General features: G+C 31.9%; 2 protein-coding genes across 3 annotated transcripts; both read left to right on the forward strand.

Moving 5' to 3' along the window:
• Nucleotides 1–13,297: 13,297 nt before the first annotated feature.
• LOC113871490 lies at nucleotides 13,298–16,089 on the forward strand. Its single transcript, XM_027508586.1, has 3 exons — nucleotides 13,298–13,511; nucleotides 13,611–13,903; nucleotides 15,928–16,089. Exons 1-3 carry the CDS (start codon nucleotides 13,298–13,300, stop codon nucleotides 16,087–16,089), a joined length of 669 nt encoding a protein of 222 aa, XP_027364387.1.
• A 3,606-nt stretch (nucleotides 16,090–19,695) lies between these two features.
• On the forward strand, nucleotides 19,696–20,551 carry LOC113873173 (50S ribosomal protein L28, chloroplastic). 2 transcript variants are annotated; one of them, XM_027511179.1, is made up of 3 exons: nucleotides 19,696–19,839; nucleotides 19,923–20,033; nucleotides 20,128–20,551. In XM_027511179.1, exons 1-3 carry the CDS (start codon nucleotides 19,758–19,760, stop codon nucleotides 20,358–20,360), a joined length of 426 nt encoding a protein of 141 aa, XP_027366980.1. In that variant the 5' UTR covers nucleotides 19,696–19,757; the 3' UTR covers nucleotides 20,361–20,551. The 2 variants fall into 2 exon arrangements, with proteins under 2 accessions (XP_027366980.1, XP_027366979.1); XM_027511178.1 differs by having other exon boundaries at nucleotides 19,696–19,845; nucleotides 20,128–20,546.
• Nucleotides 20,552–22,481: the final 1,930 nt, after the last annotated feature.

Consider the following 22,481-nt stretch of genomic DNA (forward strand, 5'->3'; position numbering starts at 1 on the left):
ATGGAAATCCTTATCAGGGTATATGTTTACTCTATTTGGAACCGTAGTAAGTTGGAAGGCAAACCTTCAATTAATGGTAGCATTGTTCACAATAGAAGTCGAGTATATTGCATTGGTAGAATGAGTGAAGGAAGGACTATGGTTGAAAAGAATGCTGACTGAGTTAGAAATTGAACAGGTGTGTTCAAATTCATTGTGATAGTCAAAGTACTATTCACTTGACCAATCATCAGATGTACCATGAAAGGACCAAGCATATTGATGTGGAATTTCATTTTATCAGAGAAGTGGTTAAAATAAGAGCAGTGAAGATTATAAAAATTGCTTCTGAAGATAATCATGCTGATAAGTTAACAAAATCCCTGTTAAGATGCAAGTTTGAGAAAATTTTAAACTTGGTAGGTTTCGTTTAAGGAGACCGTAAAGGTTTAATGACTGATATTTCAGAGTTAAGGTGGAGAATGTTATTTGTGTCTCTAAAATACATGTTCTAGTTTGTGGGAGTCTGTTACGAATTAGTTAGCAATTACTATTTTGTAAACACTATAAAAGGACCCTTGTATTGGTTTTCAAGTGTGACAAGAATAATAATAAATACAAGTATTTTTCTCTTTAGGTGCTCTTGTATTTTCTGCATACTTTGATTATCTTAATACGTAAAGTTTTCTTTTGATCATTTACCCAATAGTTTTTAAAGCTAATTCATAATGCTACCGTCTTGTTTCTGTCATATTACGATTGTAGTGAATTGGCCTCATAGTTTCTACCCCACCTTTTATCTAAAAAATTTACGATTGCATGTGATTTTAACTTTGAGTGCTGAGTTTCTTCCTGGAGAGAAAGAGAGAGAGAGCAGTTTACAGAGGATAATAAACAGTGAAATTTTTTTTTATAAAATTAACCTTTTTTAATAGAAAATAAATTATTTAAAATATTTTGAAAAGTGATAAGACCAAATGAATTAAAATAAAATTTCATAATGAAATCAAATTTAGTCCTTAAGAGAGAACACTAATTTTATAATGATTTAATTAACATATAATTACATTTTTTTATTATTGATTTTTTAAAACAAGCAAATCGCATTAAATTTAGTTAAAAAAACTTAAATAAATGCATAAAATATATTAATAGGTTTATTATTTAAATTTTTTATATTTAATTAATCATTTAATAAAATTAATTGATTTATTAAATCAATTAAGAATAACTCAATAAAGTTATCAAACCATATAGATTAATTCAATCAAAATTTAAAAATAATAAATTCTACAATTTTTTAATTTCACATTGTTATTTCTTTCAATCTATATTTTTTAATAACAACTAAACACGAATATTAAGAATATATATTTTATTTTTATTAGTTTTTAAGTAATATTTTTGTAAACCAATTTTATTTCTATAACAATAAAAAAAATTTTTTTGCAGATATTAGCATATAATTTTGAATGTATTTATATTTAAATTATATTTATTATCATTTATAAAAAAATATGATGTTAACAAAATGAAGATATTTTTTTTATTTTTGGTAGCAACTTAATTATTTTATGTTTACTTTTATTTATATTTCTTGTTATTAATTTATTTTTAAAAAAAATATTTAATTATTTAATAATTATATAGTTAAAATTTTTACTAATAATTCTAAAATATAATTAAAAATAGTGATTTACCATATTAAATTTAGTTAGAAAAATATATAAACAAATGTATAAACTAAAATATAAAGGTTTGTTTATTTAAATTTTGTAATTCATGTCGTATAATTTTGTTATATTTTTGAAAAAAATAAAATTAATAAATTCTAAATTATTTTTTTTACATTTTGTTAATCTACTTTGTAAGATTAATATTTTTTATGTTAATGTAATACCTTTAATTTTGTTGCCCTTAAATAGAAAATAGAAAATTTAGTGCATGATTTCTCGCTCAAGCAAGATAGGTTTTGCTCAAGTAAGATATAGTTTTCTCAAAGAATAAGTTATGGAGCATTCTCGCTCAAGCAAAAAAAAATAGGGTACTCTATGGACCCATTCTTGTCCAAGCGAGATGTTGCTCTCGCAGGAGAAGATGTCTCTCGCTCATGCGAGAATAGTAGAAAATTGAGTAGTTCCATTATCTGGTTTTCTAGCTCAAGCGGGGAAGGTCTCGCTCAGGCAAGAGTAGAACTCGCTTAAGTGAGAACGCGCGAATCTAAGGAGTATTTAAGTGACCTCAGCGCTGGAACTTTCATTATTCTCATCAAACAACACTCTCTCATTGTTTCTCTTTGTTCTCTCATCTTCTCCTCTCAAAGAAACATCTTTTAGATTCGAGCTCGAACGTCTATTTCATTTGGATTCAAGTAAGTTTCTCGGAGTTCAGATCTCTAGTTTCATTCCTTTTCTTCAATTTACTCTTTCTCAAAAGACATCTACTCTCAAATACTTAGGGAAAACTCCATCTTTCAAATGATATCATCCATCAGGACCATTGTATCTCTCTTTTGGATATCTAGGAAAACTCAGTCTGAGAGACTCATTTCTAGATAAAAAGAGTTGATCTCAAACCCTAACTCCTTTTTGGTATTTTGGTTTGAAAACACTAAGTTTTTCTATTAGAACCCTAGAATCATAATGTTTTTCTTAAAATCTAAAGTGTAGGAATAGAGAGCTTGAGATGAAAAACTCATGATTATTCTTAGAACTATCTAAATATAATTTGTAGCAAAAACTCTAAATAAACTATTTTTGAGAAATATTATGATTTTACTAGTAAACATTGCTCAAGGGTAGTTAAGATTTGCTATTTGATATTTTTGGAATAATAGACATATTGTGAATAATAGATTATGCCAAACTTTAGGATAGATAACTTTATTAATACTGAGAAAGTATGTGTATTGAAATTGTATGATTGGTAAAACAGAATGAGTTTTTCTCCAAGGAAGTTTCCCTCATTCTTTCAAAAAAGTTGTGATGGCACTGTTAGGGCTCTCATCCTAGCTTTCCAAGCAAGCTTGAACCTGAGCGATTCTGGGGTGAAGTAGGGGGTGTTTGAGTTGGTTGTATCATGGATCCAAGCCCTAGCTTCAATGACCTTTGACGGATAAAGAGAAACAAAAGTGAGAAGAAATCCAAAGAGGAGATGGACTTGATGGATTGTAGAAGAAAAAAGTGAAGATCGACTCGGCTATCCTTTAGAGGCGCGAATGTGTTCACGGACTGTATGAGCGAGATCACACAATGGTAAAATAGAGGCCTGATCAGGTGTTCTCTACCACACTTTTATCTGAATCTTGTTCGTATATGGATAAAGTTTTAGGGTCAAAAGATGTAGATTTAGTCTTAAACAATGACAAAATTTTAAAATCAGCATTAGATGATTTTAATATCATATCTGAACCTGAAGATAACATGGATCTGTCTTCTCTTGCCCAAAACTTGTGTCCTGATCTCAAGATTCCCTTAGAGGAATATGAAGGGTGCTGTGTCCCTTGGAGATTTACCCTTATAGTGAAGCTTTTAGGTAAAACTATTAGTTTCATTTATCTTAATCAAAGACTAATTAGTATATGAGGGAAAATGGGTCTTTGGCTATACTGGATTTAAATAATGAGTTCTTTTTAGTTAAATTTGAAAACATTGATGATTACAAATTTGCTCTGTTTGAAGGGTCATGGCTGATCTTGGATCACTACCTTCTTGTTTAGAGGTGGAGACCCCTGTTTAGAACTAAAGACTATAATCTTAGAAAGATTGCAGCCTGGGTGCGAATCCCTGATTTGCCCCTTGCATTGTACAATAACAAATTTCTCTGGCAGGTTGGATCCTATTTAAGGTCTATGCTGAAAGTGAACCCATTTACTTCTTTGTTATCTAGAGGAAAATTCGCTAGGATTTGTGCTGAAATTGACCTTAGGAAGAAACTAGTTCCTACTTTTAAGGCATTAGGTCAATAGTTTAAGGTAGAATATGAAGGATTGCATTTGATCTGTTTCCATTGTGGTAAATATGGGCATAGGCAAGATTTGTGTGTTGAAAATCCTCAATCTAGTCAGGTTGGTATAGTACCTGATGCTAATATAACTAATAATACAGTTAGGAATAAGGACCTTGTAGGGCATAATTCCAATCAAAATAAGGACATGGTTATAAACTATGCTCATAATGGGGGTGGTCAATAAGGAGGACATTTTTGGGCCCTGGATACTGGCCGAAAACCAACCTTGGAGAAAACCTAGTTCTTTACTTTATAATGGGAGTTCTTCCAAAATTGGGAAAGTCAAAGAAATTTTTGTAGGTTCTAGATTCGATTAGGTAATTCTAATATAGACCTTGATCAGGTAGATGATGTTAATGATCCTAGGCCCTCAGAGGCCATTCAGTCTAAGGACATAGTGTCTAAAAATGATTTTCCTACTAGACATTTCAAGTATCAAACTTCTAATAAGCCTAGTGAACCTATTAGGAAAGGAACTAAACCTAGATTGACCCCTAAAATAGTCATTGTTGGCAAAGGTAATAATAGTTCTCCTCAAACTGAGATGGAAAGCATTAATGGTAATGAGTATGATAACTAAAAAAGAGATTCTAGGCAGGAAGGTAAGGAAATACTTTCTTTAATGAGAATTTTTTAACATAATATATGAAACAACAAGACTTAGGGTAATAGTATTTAGGATTTAATTGGCCTTAATGCTAAGGATCTTTGGAAACAACAGGATTTCCACTATTTAGAGCCTACTGATAAGCCCCCAGACTTGTCTTTAAAGATGGAATTAGATAGTGGTTGTAAAATGGAACATCATTAATTTGGTGAAAAGTATGTTGTAGAGAATAAAGCAGGGATATCTCAGCATCCTTCAGATGCTTCTAATTATTCATCTTGGAATTTATGAATTATTTTTTCGGGAATTATAGGGGTGCTAGGGGTAAGACCTTCTCTAAGCTTATTAATGACCTAATTAAGATTTATAATTTGGACTTTGTTGCTATTTTTTAACATAGAATTAGCATACTAAAGGCTGATCGAGTAATTGAGAAATTTATCTTGGATGGCTCTACTAGGGTTGATGCTATAGGATTCTTCGGGAGGATTTGGTGTTGTTGGAATAATAAGAAAATAAAGGTCACTGTTTTGGAAAAAAAATAAGTATTTTATTCACTTAAAAATCCATAATGGTCAAAGGGATTGGGTTCTTTCTTCTGTGTATGCTAGTCCTTTGGAAGGGCTCAGAGTTGAGTGTTGGGAGTCACTCATTAATATTAGTAATTCAGTTCAATGTCCCTGGTGTATTGTTGGGGACTTTAACTCCATTCTCTTTGAAGGTGAAAAATATGGGGTTTAGGACTTGTGGGCTTTAAGACTTGGGTTTCAAAGGGACTCCCGTTACTTGGCAAAGAGGAAATATTAAGGAGAGACTTGATAGAGTTGTGATAAATAACTCTTGAAAAATGTTATTTCAAAATAGCTCTGTTATTCATTTTCCTATTTTAAAATTTAATCATGCTAGCTTATGGTTGAAAATTAGAGGTAGATGTAGTGATAGGTCTAGCCATAGGCCTTTTAGGTTCTTAGCTCCATGGTTGGCTCACGATGATTTCAAAAATCAAGTCAAGAACTCTTAGATTAGTTCTAGATCTTGGACTGAAAATGTTAATAACTTTAGGAAAAATATTTTTGATTGGAATTTAAATGTATTTGTGAATATTTTTTAGAAGAAAAAGAAAGATATTAAATAGAATTAGAGGCATTTCTAATAAGTTAGTTGTCCAAGATAATACTTTTCTCAAAAATCTTATGAAATCCTTATTATGGCTAGAGTACTAGAAAATTTTAGACTCTAAGGAATTATTCTGATTCCATCACTATAAATCTAGTTGGATTCAATTAAGAGATAGGAACAATAAGTTTTTTCATAAAGCAGTGATGATTCGCAGGAAAAATAATTATATTGAGACCCTTAGAAATGATAAAGGTAAGTAGGAATTTGATTCTTCTAAACTTTAAGCTCTTGCTGTTGGATATTTTATAAATCTTTATTCTGATCAATGTTTTATTAGTCATCCTTTCCTGACTATGTCTACTTTTCTTGCCCTTATGGATAATGATGTTTCCCTAATGAATTCTGCTCCCAGCTTAACTGAAATCAAGGCTGCCTTGTTCAGTATAGGTAACTTCAAATCTCCTGACCCAGATGGGCTCCATGCTCTCTTTTACAAAACTCAATGGGACATTTTAGCTCCTTTTCTACTTCAATTTGTTTCTGATATTTTTAATAACCTTGATAGAATTTCTCCAGTTAATAATATTGCCCTTTCCTTAATTCCTAAAGTTAAGTCCCATGAACATATTCAGCAATTTAGACCTATATATCTCTTTGTAATGTTAGTTATAAGATTATAACCAAAATCCTGGCTAATAGGATTAAGAGGATCCTTCCTCATATTATCTCAGCCAACCAAACTAGTTTCATCCCTGGGAGGCAGAGAATTGATAATATCCTGATTTTGCAAGAACTTGTTCACTCTTTTCATAAGCTTAAGAACAAGAATAATTATATGATTTTTATATTGATCTAGGAAAAACCTATGATAGACTTAGTTGGAGTTTCATTGATGAAACGATGCAGGTAATCAGCCTCAGCCCTAAATTCTCTTCCATTATAAGCCACTGTATCTCAACCTCTTCTATGTCTATTAATTAGAATAATAATAGAACTGAATATTTTAAGCCTCAAAGGGGAATTAGACAAGGGGATCCTTTTCCCCTTATCATTTTGTTATGTGTATTGAGAGATTGACTCATATGATTCAGGATAGGGTTAATAATGGTAGCTGGGTGCCTTTTCCTTTCAGCAATAAGGGTCCATATAATTCCCATCTATTTTTTGTTGATGATATAATTTTGATTACTAAGGTTGATTCTACTAATGCTAGTATTATTTTTGAAGTGTTAAATAATTTTTGTTCAGTTCAAGTCTTTCTGTAAAGCAGGATAAGTCTACTATTTATTTTTCTAAGTGTTGTAATTATGTTATGAAAATAGACCTGAGTAGGAGACAAGGTATTAGAGTTTCTAATCAGTTTGGTAAGTATCTTGATATTTCTATTAGCCCCTTTCTCCCTACCAGAGCTGATTTCCAGTTCATTATAGATAAAATTAGGAAGAAGCTCTCTATTTGGAAAATAAATTCCTTGTCTATGGCTAACAAAATTACCCTTGCTCAGTCTTATTTAATGAGCATTCCTAATTATTTTATGCAGGTTGTTACTATTCCTAAAATTGTATGTAAAGATATTGATAGAATCTGTAAAAACTTTATTGGGAGTTCTTTGAATAGGAGGAAATGCCACTTAATTAATTGGAAGATTGTCTGCAAACCTAAGAGTGAAGGGGGTTTAGGTTTTAAAGACATAAATATAAATAAATCTTTTATAATGAAACTCTGTTGGAGGCTTATAACTTCTCCTAATGATCTTTGGTCCCAGGTTATGTTTAACAAATATAGCTTTGAATTAGGTAAATCTCTTAGAGTTCCTAATAGCCTACATGCTTCGCCTTCATGGAAAGGAATGATAGTTGTTTGGGATTATTTTTCCCTTGGGCTTGGCTGGGTTTTAGGTAATAGAATGAATGTTAAGTTTTGGCAGGACAGTTGGATCCCTGAGTTTCCTAAACTGTCTAACTGTTCTACTTTTCCAATTCTTGAGAATGATTTGGAGGATCTCGTGGCTCTTTTTTCTCTTCAGGGTAGCTGGGATTGGGTAAAAATTAGAGAATTTCTTCCCAGTCCTATTTGTGATTTTATTGCTCTTATTGATCCGCCTGTTTTATCTAATAGCAAGGACCAGATGTTTTAGAAACATAATCATAATGGGTTGTTCTCAATTAAATCAGCTTATGATCTTATTTCTAGAGTCAATCTAAATGTTCATAGTAGTAATAATAAGGTTTTTGATCTTATTTAGGAATGTAAGGGCTCTCATAGTATTTATGTTTTCCTTTGGAAAGTTACTAATGGTAAACTTTTAACAAATCAGGAAAGATTTAATCGTAATATGACTAACTCTTCTTTGTGTGTTAGGTGTAATTCAGTCCCAGAATCTGTGATTCATGTTTTAAGGGATTGTTAGTGGGCATCTTAAATTTGGCTTAAGCTCTTTTCCCCTGATAAATGGTTTTTTTTTAGCATGGAGCTATCTAATTGGCTTCTTTTAATTTGACTACTCAAAATTTTGTTTTGTATCTTTTTGGAATTCTCTATTTGTTGTCGTTACTTGTAATCTTTGGAAGAATAGGAATTGTATTATTTTTCAAAATTCTCCTTTGAACAATGATAGTTTGCTGAATAAGATTGTGTATAAATTTGGGTATCTACTTTTTTGTGGCAGAGATACTGTTGCTGTTAATGGTTGTAAGCTGCAGCCTCATGGTCAAATCAGATGGAAACTGTAACATCGTAATTCTTAGTACCCCTAATATGTTGAATTTTGACAAAACCTTTGTCAATTTTTTTTAAAAATTAAATTATTAGGAATTAGTAAAAGTGACTTGAGAGTTTTATATTCATTAAATAATTTGTGATTTTTTAAATTTTTTAAGAAATACTCAAAATTGGCCAATTTTGCAGGCATCTTAGCAAAAAAAAAATTCAAACTGAATCTGATTATATAGCAAACAAATCTACAAAATTTTAAAAATTTTACAAGAGACTAATAATATTAGAAAGATCTTAGAAAGTAAATTTTTACAATAAAATTTGATAAATTTCAAAATTCTATTTTACAACACGTCTAATTAGCAGACAAGAAACGAACCGATCCGAGAGCAATTTGAGTGAATTAAAATTTTAGTGACCATCCTAGTATTATTTTAAATATTCTACTACCTTGTTTTAAAAGTTTTCCCTACCTGTTAAACTGAAAAAAAAAAGATTTACATTTGCAAAGTGTAATTTTTAAGTTAAAAAAAGTGATAAAGTAATTAAATTTTGACTTTTAAAAGTGATTAAGAGAGAGAATATGCATGAAAAATAATCCTCTTCTCCAACAAGCTTCCCGTAAGTTCTTTCTTCTATTTTTCTCTCAAATACTCTAACTTTCAAGCTTGATTTTGAGGGCCAAACTTTGATTTTCTTGAGAAGTTTCAAGAGGTAAATTTGCTACCCTCATCCTCCTCTACACTTTATGATTTTATTTTTTAAAATGGTGCTTATTTAATTTTCCCTTCTTACTTGGATGAACTTGAATAGGAATGGGAAGAGTGTTATCTTGCTTTTATTGTTGTGGTTTTACACCTAGGATACTAGAATCATGCTTGAAATGGAGGATTAGAAGTGGTTGAGCTAAAAACCTAAGAACCCAAATTCATAGATCACTGTTCACTAAATTTTGTGACTTGTATGGACTGAATTGAGAGTTTATTTCTTCATGAAAGTTGTAACCCTTTTAATACTTGAAATTTAGCCACTGGTTTCACCTCAAACGGATATTTATAACTCAAGTTATGTCCATTTTACTAACAAGTGTTCTAGTTGTCACCTTAGGAGGTTACCCTGTTCCAATAGCCACGGATTTTGATTTACTGAGACTGATGAGTGTAAAATTAGGACTTGACTCCTCATAAAAGTTGTAGGAAATTGTATGCCTGAAATTTAGAAATTGGTTTCATGTCAATAGCTTATGTGTAGCATGAGATATGGTCAAATTACTAAGGTGTGTTCAGAGTGTTAGTATAGTTGAGCCCTGTCAGAAACAACCATTGTAAACTGAAAACTGGCACTATTCTATAGGGTATTTGAACTTAATTTCTTCATAAAATTTGTAGATAAATGAATCCTTAAGATTTAGAAACTGATCTCATGTTAAAATATTAAGTATATCTTGAGTTATGGCAAAAACACTTAACCTTGTGCAATCTGCTCGAAAATTTTCCTGTCATGACTTTGACTAGCTTTATTGTACAATCTATCTCGAATTAGACTTTGACCTCTCATCAATATTGTAGATAATTATGTTATTGAAATTTGGGCTTTGACTTCATGTCAAAACAGTCTATATAACTTTAGAAAATTCTAAAATACTGAACCTTGTTCATATTCATCATTAGGATTCTTCCTACTCTAAGTGTGTACCAACTAGGATGATATTTTTTAAGTTAAGTGTAAGGTGAATGTGAGCTTAACATATTACCAAAAATGGATTAACAAAACAAAATAAGTTTAAATTCCTATGAGATAAAATCAGAGAATTATAAGGTTCTAACTAGCATTTTATTACGTGTATAGATTTTGTCAGAAATCAACTTCAGGCGTTGGAGAGAACAAACATAGATGTAATAGGTAAGCGGTAGGCTATGTAGTAAGGATTATATCATAAACTTGTTTAACCTTATTTGTTGAAATTATCTAAATTTTGTTATGATTGATGATTGTGATTTCCTTATATGCTTAATTTTTATAATGATTTACTTATGTGTTTCGTGGTGAAAATATATGTTTCATACTTCATTAAGACATAAATTGCGTTATATGATATGAATTGTCATTGAGTGAGCATTTATGTGCATGGCGATTTTTCATGGGAAAGTTAATGAAAATAAATTGAAATGATTGAATGATGGACTGAGAACCCTTATAAATTGTATTAGCAAGTTTTCTGATTGTAACAGGTATTTGGAAAATTTTGGAAAGTCCGTATTACAGGGGAAACTCTGTCAAAATTTTGAAAAATATTCAGACTTAGAAAATTTTTTAATCATTCTCGAACAAATTTAGGAATTTGGGAATATGAGACTTTTCTAAGAAAAATCACTTAAGAACTCATACATTACTCATCTGAAAATGGTATTTTGTGTAAAATGGAGAATCGGAGACTATGGACTTTGGGAATACGATAAAGAGGTCCTGAGAGAGGACTTGGGGATAGGAAGGGTAGTGGTTGGCAGCCTTAAAAGACTCAAGCTCGCTACCTGTTATCAGGGATTCCATTGTACAAACTCTCTTGTACCTGGCTGTGCTATTGCCGTATATCATGGTTAGCGAGCTACTAGGTTCATATTTAAGCATGTATCTCAACAATCTCGTGAATAGATTTCCATACCTAGTAGTGTCAACTCCTAACTACCCCAGCACTGATTTAAGAAATGATTTGGGCCTGCATGCATGGACATTTTAGAAAAACAAACTAGGATCATGCACCATCATCATCATTCATTTGGAATGCAATTGATCTGTAAATGTTTATGATGTTTGATTTTAACGTGATGTATGAATTGTGGCTCACCCTATTATTTTTCCATTTTCTTTATTTTCTCTGTACTTGTGGTACTCATTGAACCTAATCGGTTACCACCTGTATTAGAGGGAGATGGCCCAGATTCCACATCAAATGAATATGACAATCAGGCTCATTAGCCCGAAGCTACCAATGGCAGCACGATTGGGGTAGACACACCCATACTTTTGCGGGCATACTTACTATTACCATAAGGACTAGACTAACCCTTGACTTAATAATAATCCTTTTCAGCCCATACCACCACCAATTCCCCCTCCAGCTGAGGAGGAGGAAATAGATATTAATATTCCAGAGGATCATGATCCTTTAAACATCGATGAGTCTAGCGACTTAGAGATGGACTTAGATGAGGAAGATTTATCTCCTGAGTCTGAAGATATAGATTTAGAGTAGGACTAATACTACTTTGTTTTTTTTTTTTTTTTTTATGTATAATGGCATAGGTTAGTCATAGGCATTCTTTTGTTGTACATAGGCCTTTATGGTACCGGGTAGAAACCACTCTTTTTATTTAGTTGTGTTGCTCTGTAAGAAGTCATCCCCGGTGTTGCCCTTATTATTTTGAAGAACTGTAACTAATATTTTATCTATATATAATTATGTTGCTAGGTGAAATGGTAATTAAGTTCTCCAGTATGCGGGAAACTTATTGACCATTTTGCCCTTTGTATTACTGTAAAAGGATATCTAAACACTTATGAAAGTTTACCTTAAGTACTTTATGCAACGACGAAATTCTGAAATGTTTTATCAAAAATCTGGTTGTTAAAGTTTATATTTGTGATTAATGGTTTAATACATCGGTATTATGTATAAGGAGAAGATTATTAGTATATATAAAAAATCACTAATTCTCTAATTGAGGGTTTATAAAGTAAGGTGTTACATTAGTGGTATCAGAGCAATTCGGCCCTTTAGGCCTGGGAAAAGGTCTACTTAAGCTGTTGTGCACTCTTTGTAGTGAATTGTGTGTAGGAAATTATCATGATTTAACATCAATGATGATTTCTTGATGACTTAGTCAAATTCGATTCGATGAATAGGAAACAATGGTGAGACAAGGTGGTCGATTGGCTGCTTCAGTGGAGAGACTAATTGCTGCAATGGAGCAGGGCTGACAAGCTTGGATGCAACAGTACCGTACCTCAAGGTGATGATGCCTTAACAAGATTCAACTTATTCGAGAAGAGGAACCCTCCCAGATTCAATGGAGGATATGATCCAGAAGGCGCACAAGTTTGACTCAGAGAAATGGAGAAGATCTTTCGTGCCCTACGATGTACAAAAAATGACAAGGTTGTGTTTGCTACTTATGCACTAACTGAAGATACTGAGTATTGGTGGCACAGAGCAAGACAAAAATTGGAGAGGCACTTTTCGGAAGATGTTCGAGAGAAGAAAGAGATGAAGTTTTTGGCACTGACGTAAGGATCTATGAATGTAAGAGATTATGTAGCAAAATTTGAAGAAATTTCACGGTATCACCCCCACTACCACAATGCCATCAACGAGAGGCCTAGGTGTGTGAAGTTTATCAATGGACTTCACCCTGAAATTAAGGAAGCCATAAGAATGCAAGAGATTCAAGAGTTTTCTACATCAGTGAACAGATGTAGGATTTTTGAAGAAGATCATAAAGCAAGGATTGCCAAGTTCAGAGAACACCATTCTGAGTCTTCAAGGACGAAGAACTATGGGCCTAACGCAATCAAAGAAGAGGGTTTGGAAGAGGACAACCATATTAGAGGCAACAACGTCAAAAGGGACCCACAACTGAGCTTCCTCAGAACCGTGGTAATAATGAAAACTATATGTCGGCCCCACCTAGAGGAAGATATTTTGTTTGTGGAGGAGAACACTATAGGAAAGATTGCCTAGTAAAACCGTTAATATGCTTTAGTCGTAACAAGCCTGGGCATATGTCCCATGACTGCTTGATGATGAAGAAGGAAGGAGATGGAGGCAATGGAAACTATCACAACTGAAATCCTAGTGGAGGGGTAGCTAGCATGCCAAAGGCTTATGGTAAAGTTTTTGCAATGAGCGGAAAAGAAGTATTTCACTCTGACATGATGATTGGAGGTACATGTATCATCCGAGACACCCCTTTATCTATAGTGTTTAATTCAGGCGCATCGTATTCATTTATTTCTAGTAGTTGTGTGGAACGTTTGAGATTGCCTACTATAGCATTGTCATTTGATTTTTCTGTTTATACCCCAGGTAATGACCCTGTTATCACTGCCAAAGCATGTTGAAAGTGTCCTATCAGTATAGATGGTAGAAACTTTGTAGTGCATCTCTTCTGCCTTCCTTTAAAAGGATTGGAGGTTATTTTGGGATTGGACTGGTTATCTGACAACCATGTCATCATAGACTGTTGTAGGAAGACTGTTGTGTTTAAAGATTTTGAACACGACAATTCTGAGCAGTCAAGGATTCAAGGTGCCAACTACGAAGATGTCTCCTTAAAGGAAGAAGTTCAGGGATTTGTAATGTCCTTACTGGCAGAAGGAAAGGAAGAAAAGTTAGATGATTTTCCAGTAGTGAGAGAATTTCTTGATGATATTCCAGGATTACCCCTAGAACGAGAATTAGAATTCAGCATTGATTTGGTACTAGGAGTAGGACCTATTTTTATAGCCCCATACAGAATGTCCCCGTTGGAACTATCAAAACTTACAAAGCAACTAGAAAAACTCTTGGAAAAGCAATTTGTTAGGCTGAGTGTGTTATCGTGGAGAGCACCAGTACTGTTGGTGAAAAAGAACGATGGAAACATGTGACTATGTGTTGACTACAGACAACTAAATAAAGTGACGATTAAGAATAAATATCCATTGCCAAGAATAGATGATTTTATGGATTAATTACGTGGGGCAACAATATTTTCAAAGATCGATTTAAGATCGAGGTATCATCAAATCAAAGTACGATCTGAGGATATACCAAAGACTGCTTTTAGAACTCACTACAGACACTACGAGTATTTGGTTATGCCTTTTGGAGTGAGCAATGCCCTAATTGTGTTCATGGATTATATGAATAAGATTTTTCATCCTTTTCTGGATAAGTTTGTGGTTGTATTCATTCATGACATCCTTATATACTCCAAGAGCAAATAGGAGCATTTAAGAATTGTGTTACAAATCTTGAAGGAAAAACAATTGTACGCAAAATTGTCCAAGTGTGAGTTTTGGCTAAATAAAGTGAATTTTCTTAGACATGTCATTAATGAAGGAGGAATAGTCGTTGATCTAGCTAAGGTTGAGGTAGTTTTGAAGTGGGAACAACCAAGACTATCACTGAAATAAAGAGTTTTCTGGGATTAGCAAGATACTATCAAAGGTTTATTGAAGGTTTTTCTCAATTGGCCTACCCGTTGACCAAGTTGACATAAAAGGGACAGCCTTTTTTGTGGACCCCATAATGTGAGTCTAGCTTTCAAGAATTGAAGAGTCGTCTTACTTCCTCACCAATGGTAATTTTGCCAGAACCTAACAAGAACTTCAAAGTGTATTGTGATGCATCTAAGTTAAGATTGGGTTATGTATTGATGCAAGATAAAAAAAATAGTTGTGTCTGCCTCTCGAAAACTACGACCACATGAGATAAATTATCCTACCCATGATTTAGAATTAGCCGCATTAGTGTTTGCTTTGAAGATTTGGAGACACTATTCGTATAGAGCACAATTCATAGTGTATAATGACCACAAGAGCTTGAAATATCTCTTTGATCAAAAGGAATTGAATATGCATCAAAGACGGTGGATGGAATTCTTAAAGGACTATGATTTTGAATTGCAGTATCATCCCGGAAAAGGGAATGTAGTTGCAGCTGCACTTAGTAGGAAATCTTTACATGCAACATTTACGATGATATGAGAAATGAAATTGATAGAAGAATTCCAAAGCTTGAATTTAGCAATGGAGTTCTGTCCTAAAAGTGTTGTGTGTGGTACTCTCACTATCACTAATGATTTTCTACAGCAAGTACAAGAAGCTCAATTTAAGGACATTTTTCTCTGTGAGAAGAAAGAATTAACTAAACAAGGGAAAGAAATAGAGTTTATGGAAGGAATAGATGGAATTTTGCGTTTTAAAGGAAGAATATGTAACATGAGTATTCATCCCGGAACAACAAAAATGTATCAAGATTTGAAGAAACTATTATGTTGGCCTGGAATGAAAAAGAAAGTCACAAAGTATGTCAAAAAAATTTAGGAATTTGGGAATATGGGACTTTTCTAATAAAAATCACTTAGGAACTCATACATTACTCATCCGAAAATGGTATTTTGTGCAAAATGGGGAATCAGAGACTATAAACTCTAGGAATACGATAGGGAGTCCCTGAGGGAGGACTTGGGGATATGAAGGGTAGTGGTTGGAAACCTTAAAAGACTCAGGCTCGCTACCTGTTGTCAAGGATCTCACTGTACAAACTCTCTTGTACCTGACTGTGCTATTGTCGTATATCATGGTCAGTGAGCTACTAGGTTCATATTTGAGCGTGGGTCTCAACAATCCCGTGGGTAGATTTCTATAGCTAGTAGTGTCAACTCCTGGCTACCCCAGCACTTATGGTAATAAGGACTAGACTAACCATTGACTTAAATAATAATAATCTTTTTCAGCCTATACTACCACCAATTCCCCCTCCAGCTAAGGAGGAGGAAATGAATATTGATATTCTAGAGGATTATGATCATTTAAACACCAATGAGTCTAGCAACTCAAAGATGGACTCAGATGAGAGAAATTCATCTCCTGAGTCTGAAGATATAGATTCGGAGTAGGACTGATACTACTTTGTTTTTTTCTTTTGTATAGTGGCAAAGGTTAGTCGTAGGCATTCTTTTGTTGTACATAAGCCTTTATGGTACTGGGTAGAAGCCACTTTTTTTGTTTAGTTGTGCTGCTCTGTAGGAAGTCATCTCCGGTGTTGCTCTTATTATTTTAAAGAACTGTAACTAATATTTTATCTATATGTAATTATATTACTAGGTGAAATGGTAATTGAGTTCTCCAGTATACAGTGTTGTGTAATGCGGGAAATTTATTGACCATTTTGCCCTTTGTATTACTGTAAAAGGATATCTAAACACTTATGAAAGTTTACCTTAAGTGCTTTATGCAACGACGAAATTCTGAAATGTGTTATTGAAAATCTGCTTATTAAAGTTTATTTTTGCGATTAATGGTTTAATACACGATATTATGTATGAGGGGAAGATTATTAGTATATAAAAATAAGTCACTAATTCTCTAATTGAGGGTTTATAACGTAGGGTGTTACAACAACTCCTTCCAAAGAAGCAGTTTAAGCTAAATAGTGATGGTTCTGTCCATCATGCTTTGGGAAAAGCTAGCTACATGGGACTTATCTGTAATCACAAAGGCGAATTCATTACTAGTTTCTACAAGTCTCTCCATTTCTGCACCCCCCTTGAGGTTGAACTTTGGGGTCTTGTTTAGGGCCTTAAGCTAGCTGTTTCTAATCATGTTCAAGTTCTTTGGATATATTGTGATTGTAAAGATGTCTTCTCTTTAGTTGTTAATGTTCAAAATAGTGATCATCCATTGTATTATGTTATTAAGGATATTCGAAACCTTCTTAGAATATCCGTTTTGTTAGATTTAACCATATTCTTAGGGAAGCTAACCAATGTGCTAATTGGATGACTAAATTAGGTGATGAAGTTGAGGTGTCTTTTTATTGTTTTGACAAAGCTCCCACTTCTTTAGAGCCTCTCCTAAGGCTTGATGATCTTCAGGTTTCTTGGCCTAGGATGTTAGTCTAGTTGTGTTGTGTTTTTGGACTTTGTAAACCCTGTTTAATAGCAAAAAAAACAACTATACAATTGGTCTGAGTTTGGAGGTGTCTGACCTTTGACATATTTTATTGATCTGTGTGATGTGAAATTGATTGATGATCTTTCTATGATGGACTGATATAATATGATAAATATGAATGTTTGTCTAATGACTAATGTTTGTTGAAGTTAGTGCATTTGAATTATTAAGGAAAATGACATGATTGTGAAATTATGAGTTCTGTGATTATAATACGTGAGTCATAACTGACTAATAGGTGTAATTATGATATATGTATTGTAATACATCGAAAGGTGTACTTACAATACATGGGTTTATATAAATCATAACTCATGTATTATGACATGTTGATTGATGAAAAGAATATAGAAATGAAATGAGAAATATTGAGAAAAAGAATGATATGAGAAATGCTAATAATAAGTATAGATAATCATAGAGATATACTGGGGTGTGAAAGACAAGAGACGATTATGAAATTTGGGAGAAATTAAGGTGATGGATGCTTTCTATGAAATGTGCATAATTATCAAAAATAGAAGAAAAAGACACAACGTGCCTCACACTCATTTCCTGACCTAAACCCTTGACCAACACTTTTGCTAAAAAGGGTTGGGTTGACATATGTTGTATTCGTGTGTAGCGGCTATCCAACAACTAACTATATTATAAAGTCCTCAAAGGATCCTAGGGGCAATGATTATGAAAGTATGATGAATGTGAAATAGTGTAAAAATTGTGTGATTATAGTATATGCATTGTAACATATCAATTGATGTTGTTATGATATATGTGTTATAATACATCATCGAGTGTAATTAGGATACATGTATTGTGACATATCGATTAATGTAATATAATACATGTATTATGATATACAAATTAGTGTAGAAATATATGTTATGAATATTACAATATGTGATTGATTTTTTGTATGTGCTCTTTTGTAGTAATCATTTGTATGATCTGTGTTATTGTTAATCAATGTATGATAAAAATGCGTTAGAGAAGTAATATTATGTACTTATTCTTTTAAAATAAGGGATTTAGTGGAGTGGAGAATACTCACACTTATTAATTATTTTCAGGAAGAAAAATGAAAAGAGAATAAAGATGGTTGCTCAATTCTAAGATCATAGTCTAATGACCTTGTGAGGGAAGACTACTTTGTAGTATTTGAATTAAATTGAAGTGTGTAATATTTTATTAAGTTTTTATTTTCAGTTAATAAGGTTATGTAATTATTTCATGTTAAAGTTAAAATTTATATCACTTGATAAATTTTGTTATAAATATCAATTTAAAGTGTTTGTAATATTAATAGTTAATTATTTTGATTTTATTTTGCATTCAAATTCTAGATAAAAATTTACTATACAAGAAATAATCTAAATTAAGTAAATTGTTCGAAGAAAATTTTAGTTTTGCTCTGTTGATAAATTAAAAATGCTAAAAACTATTTTATTTTTAATCTTTGAATACTTTTGAACTTTTACAAATATAATGATAAGAGTATAAGTTTCATTTCATTTTCATTTCTAGTTATATTTTATCATTTATATTTGATAAAAATAAGAATGTTAGAATTAATATATTTATTAATAATTATATTTAAAAATTAAAAATATACATTATATTATTATATAAATATGTACGATAATTTTGTAAATTAATTTATTTTTTATAACAATAAAAATTAAAAAAGTAATATACTTTTATTTGCACTCATTAACATATACTTTTAATATTTATATTAAAATTATATTTAGTATACTTTAAAAATATATTAATTTAATAAAAAAAAACTCATATAATGTAAATACATATTTACTACAATATATAAAATCTATATAATGTATGGGTGTACTTAATAAATTAATTAACATATTTAATTTATTTTTAATATTTATTATGATTAAATTAGACTATTAAACAATATAAAATATATTATTAAAAAAATTAAATTAATAAATTCTATCATTTTTAATTTCATTTTTATATATCTTTTAATCTAAATTAAGAATATGTATGGTATTATTATCAGTGTATATGTATAAAAATTTTGGAAATTAGTTTTTTCATAATAATAAAAAATATATACTTTTATTTGTGAATTACATAATTTTTAATATAATTTATATTAAAATTACATGTAGTATTATTTAAAAAAATATGAAAGTAATAAAACAATAGAGATTTTTTTATTACTTATGTTTAACTTGTATTTTCTTTTAATCTAACATTTTAAAGTTATTTATTTACTTTTATTTATTAACTAATAACTAAATTAAAAGAATTTAATAATATGTTTTATTGTTATAAACTTATATATATGATAGTTTTAAAAACTAATTTATTTTTAAATTAAAAAATATATTATTTAATTTTTTTTAAATAAAATAATTTAATAACTAGTATTATAAAATGTGGGTGCGGGACAGAGTAAATATTATAATATAGGAATTAAACATGTTTATTATGACTTTTTATAAATTAATTTAATTAATTAATAAAAAATATTTTAGATTGAGAATAAACAGGCTCTCCAATGATGGGATGTATATATATAATTTGGTATGGCGTGTGTGTGGGTTAAAAGGTAAGAAGAGATAAGGCAAACGCAATCGCAATGGCAACGGCAACGGCAACGACAGCGGCAGCTTCTGCGCTATCGTTTCGGAAGAGCTTCGGCGTTAACAGTAACACAGCGTGTGCCTGTATGTTATTCTTATCTATTCTTCTGTCTGACCTGTTCTGCCCCTGTCGTTTCATTTACTTCTGAATGTCGTTTCAGCTTCGCTTGGCTTCCTGAACTCTCAGTTGACAGGCCTCAGAATCTGCTCCCCAAAATCTACCATTGCTTCCCCATTGGTATTACCCCCCACACCCCTCCCCATCGTCGCAAGTAACCACTTTTCTCTTCTTAATTCCTCTCTTTTCAAATTGTTACTTTTTTCTTTTTGTTCCTTAGAAATAACCCATTATTTGTTTATGGGCAGGGAGAGTGTGCCCCTTCACTGGGAAGAAAGCCAACAGGGCTAACAAAGTCTCCTTTTCGAACCACAAGACGAAGAAGCTGCAGTTTGTGAATCTTCAGTACAAGAGAATTTGGTGGGAAGCGGGGAAGCGCTATGTAAAGCTTCGTTTGTCCACTAAGGCGTTGAAAACCATAGAGAAGAATGGACTCGATGCTGTTGCAAAGAAGGCTGGAATCGATCTTAGGAAGAAGTAACCCTCTCTGCATATGATTGTAAGAATAATTCATAATTCATTGCTTTTATTTGTAGATTTCTTTCTGTCTTTTTATGCATTATTTTTGAGGATTAGGTTTGATTCTAGCCATGCTGCAGAAACTAAATTTGGTGAGGTTGAATCTCATGAATTGAAACCTCTTTAATGATCAGCGTTTATAGTTTGCCCATTCAGTTTTTAGTCACCCGTTTTTGTTGCAACGTATATTTTGTATTGGAAGGTATCAGAATTAATTCTCCAATTATAAAATAAGCAAGCCCTTAATACCTTTTATCTGCATCAATTATTATTAGAAAAACTCTCAAAACTTAAAAGTCATACAAGTTGAGGAACATGTTAACCCTAATCGAAACATATGAAATATATTTTGAATTGCAAATTGATTGAGTAAATTGCAAATAATTGGACTTTGCTAAGATAGGCGTTTACATGTATCCTCTTCTTCGCTATCGAATCTATTGAGATGTTACATGAATTGGGGTCATAGGTAGAAACTAGAAAACTTTGCCATGGGAAATTGCAACCAGTTTTGTAATTCCTTTTGCTAGGGAAAGAAAAATAAAGAATTTAAAAGAGAATTAAAAGGAATGCATAGGCAGAAAACCGTGGTCAAGTAACCTGCTTGCAGTTTCGTGGTAATAATTATGGCATAAAAGCCCAGAGTGCGATTAGTCAGAATAAATATAAGCCATATATGGTCATGAGCTAACATGCTAACTGCTCCTGATTTCTCGTGAATAAGTTTCTGCGGCTAGTGACTAATCAGTGCCTATAGCACTCTGTCATGTTAAAGTTTATGCCGTATTATTATCGACAAGAATAGAAGACACGTCAAATATAAGTTGTACTTTCCATCATCATACAGTGAGAAACCGAGAACGGCTGCCATAGCTGAATTGAGCATGCAAAACACTATATTATGCCAGAGCAGAGACTATTTATCTAGTTTAACAGATCTTCATAATAGACGCAGTAAGATGGGAGAATTTGTAAGAGACTATTCAATTCTTATGTAATGCACAGTGCCACACTGCCACCAAAACTCAGATAAACTAGTGAGTTTACAAATTTCAGAGAATATTTATCCAGAATTTATACAAAATAAGTAAACTGAATATTGTCTTCCCGTAGGAACATAAATTTTTTTATCATCTTCATGCATTTGATAGTAGATATTATAACTCCTATTGCCAAAACCCCATAACCTTTGATGGTTCACCGCCACATCACTGTACAGCAACCTGTTACAAATTTCGCAAGCTTATGATAAAATTTAATATAATTTTTTGAACTCAATTTATCACAGTAGATTGAACGAGGTTGAAGGAAAAATCACATTTGATAGAGATCAATCAAATATTTATGTAAAAGCACGTTGCAATAAAACAAACATAAAACATGGAATTTTAACGTAGATCCAAATATGCACTGAAATTGTACACTTGCTGCTTTCAAGCTTCATGACATCCAGCAAAACAGGAATGTCTATTCATCTGCAACATTCTGCATAAACCTCTGCAACACAGGATCCGGGCGACACAATGTGAAAGGAATATATATATTGAGAATTAACTAGTACTTTGGATTTAAGATGAATGGTCGTTAAGTACTAAAATACAGGTTAAAGAATATCTTGCGAGGCCTTACACCAGATAAGTTCAGATCCCCTCAATCTATGATTATTTGTTGGAATCAACATCAACTCATCTAGATAGAGACGAGAGACCGGTCACGGATTTTCATGTCTAAGATATGAGTAAAAGTTGACGATAAGATAAGATAACTTGATATTGAAATTATCTAAAATTTTATATGCATCTTAATCAAGATAAGTATTACACTTATATATATTGGAAAATAATATAATTATATTTTTTTAAAAATTATTAATTATTATTTTCATTTGATTATTTTAATTTAATTTTTTATGAAGTGTTATTTTTGTCGATATTTATTTAAAATTTTAAACCATTGAAGTATATCTAGTCAAGATGTTGAGTGACTACCATTTATTTTTGTAATAATCAACTTTGTGGATAGACAGTTAGATTCGTAACGTTTACTTGTGCATGAGCAATTACACATAAAGTTGTATATTGAT

The sequence above is a fragment of the Abrus precatorius genome, unplaced genomic scaffold, assembly GCF_003935025.1.
Source record: "Abrus precatorius isolate BTA unplaced genomic scaffold, Abrus_2018 Scaffold7, whole genome shotgun sequence".
NCBI lineage: Eukaryota > Viridiplantae > Streptophyta > Magnoliopsida > Fabales > Fabaceae > Abrus > Abrus precatorius.

Bases quoted from the DNA above. Each gene is read 5' to 3' on its own strand.
- LOC113871490 (XM_027508586.1), top strand. From the start codon at position 13,298: ATGCCAAAGGCTTATGGTAAAGTTTTTGCAATGAGCGGAAAAGAAGTA. The intron at 13,512-13,610 runs GTAATGACCCTG...TTCCTTTAAAAG, and splicing joins TTTTTCTGTTTATACCCCAG to GATTGGAGGTTATTTTGGGA. The intron at 13,904-15,927 runs GTACTAGGAGTA...AATCTTTTTCAG, and splicing joins TAGAATTCAGCATTGATTTG to CCTATACTACCACCAATTCC.
- LOC113873173 (XM_027511178.1), top strand. From the start codon at position 19,758: ATGGCAACGGCAACGGCAACGACAGCGGCAGCTTCTGCGCTATCGTTT. The intron at 19,846-19,922 runs GTATGTTATTCT...ATGTCGTTTCAG, and splicing joins CAGTAACACAGCGTGTGCCT to CTTCGCTTGGCTTCCTGAAC. The intron at 20,034-20,127 runs GTAACCACTTTT...GTTTATGGGCAG, and splicing joins ACCCCTCCCCATCGTCGCAA to GGAGAGTGTGCCCCTTCACT.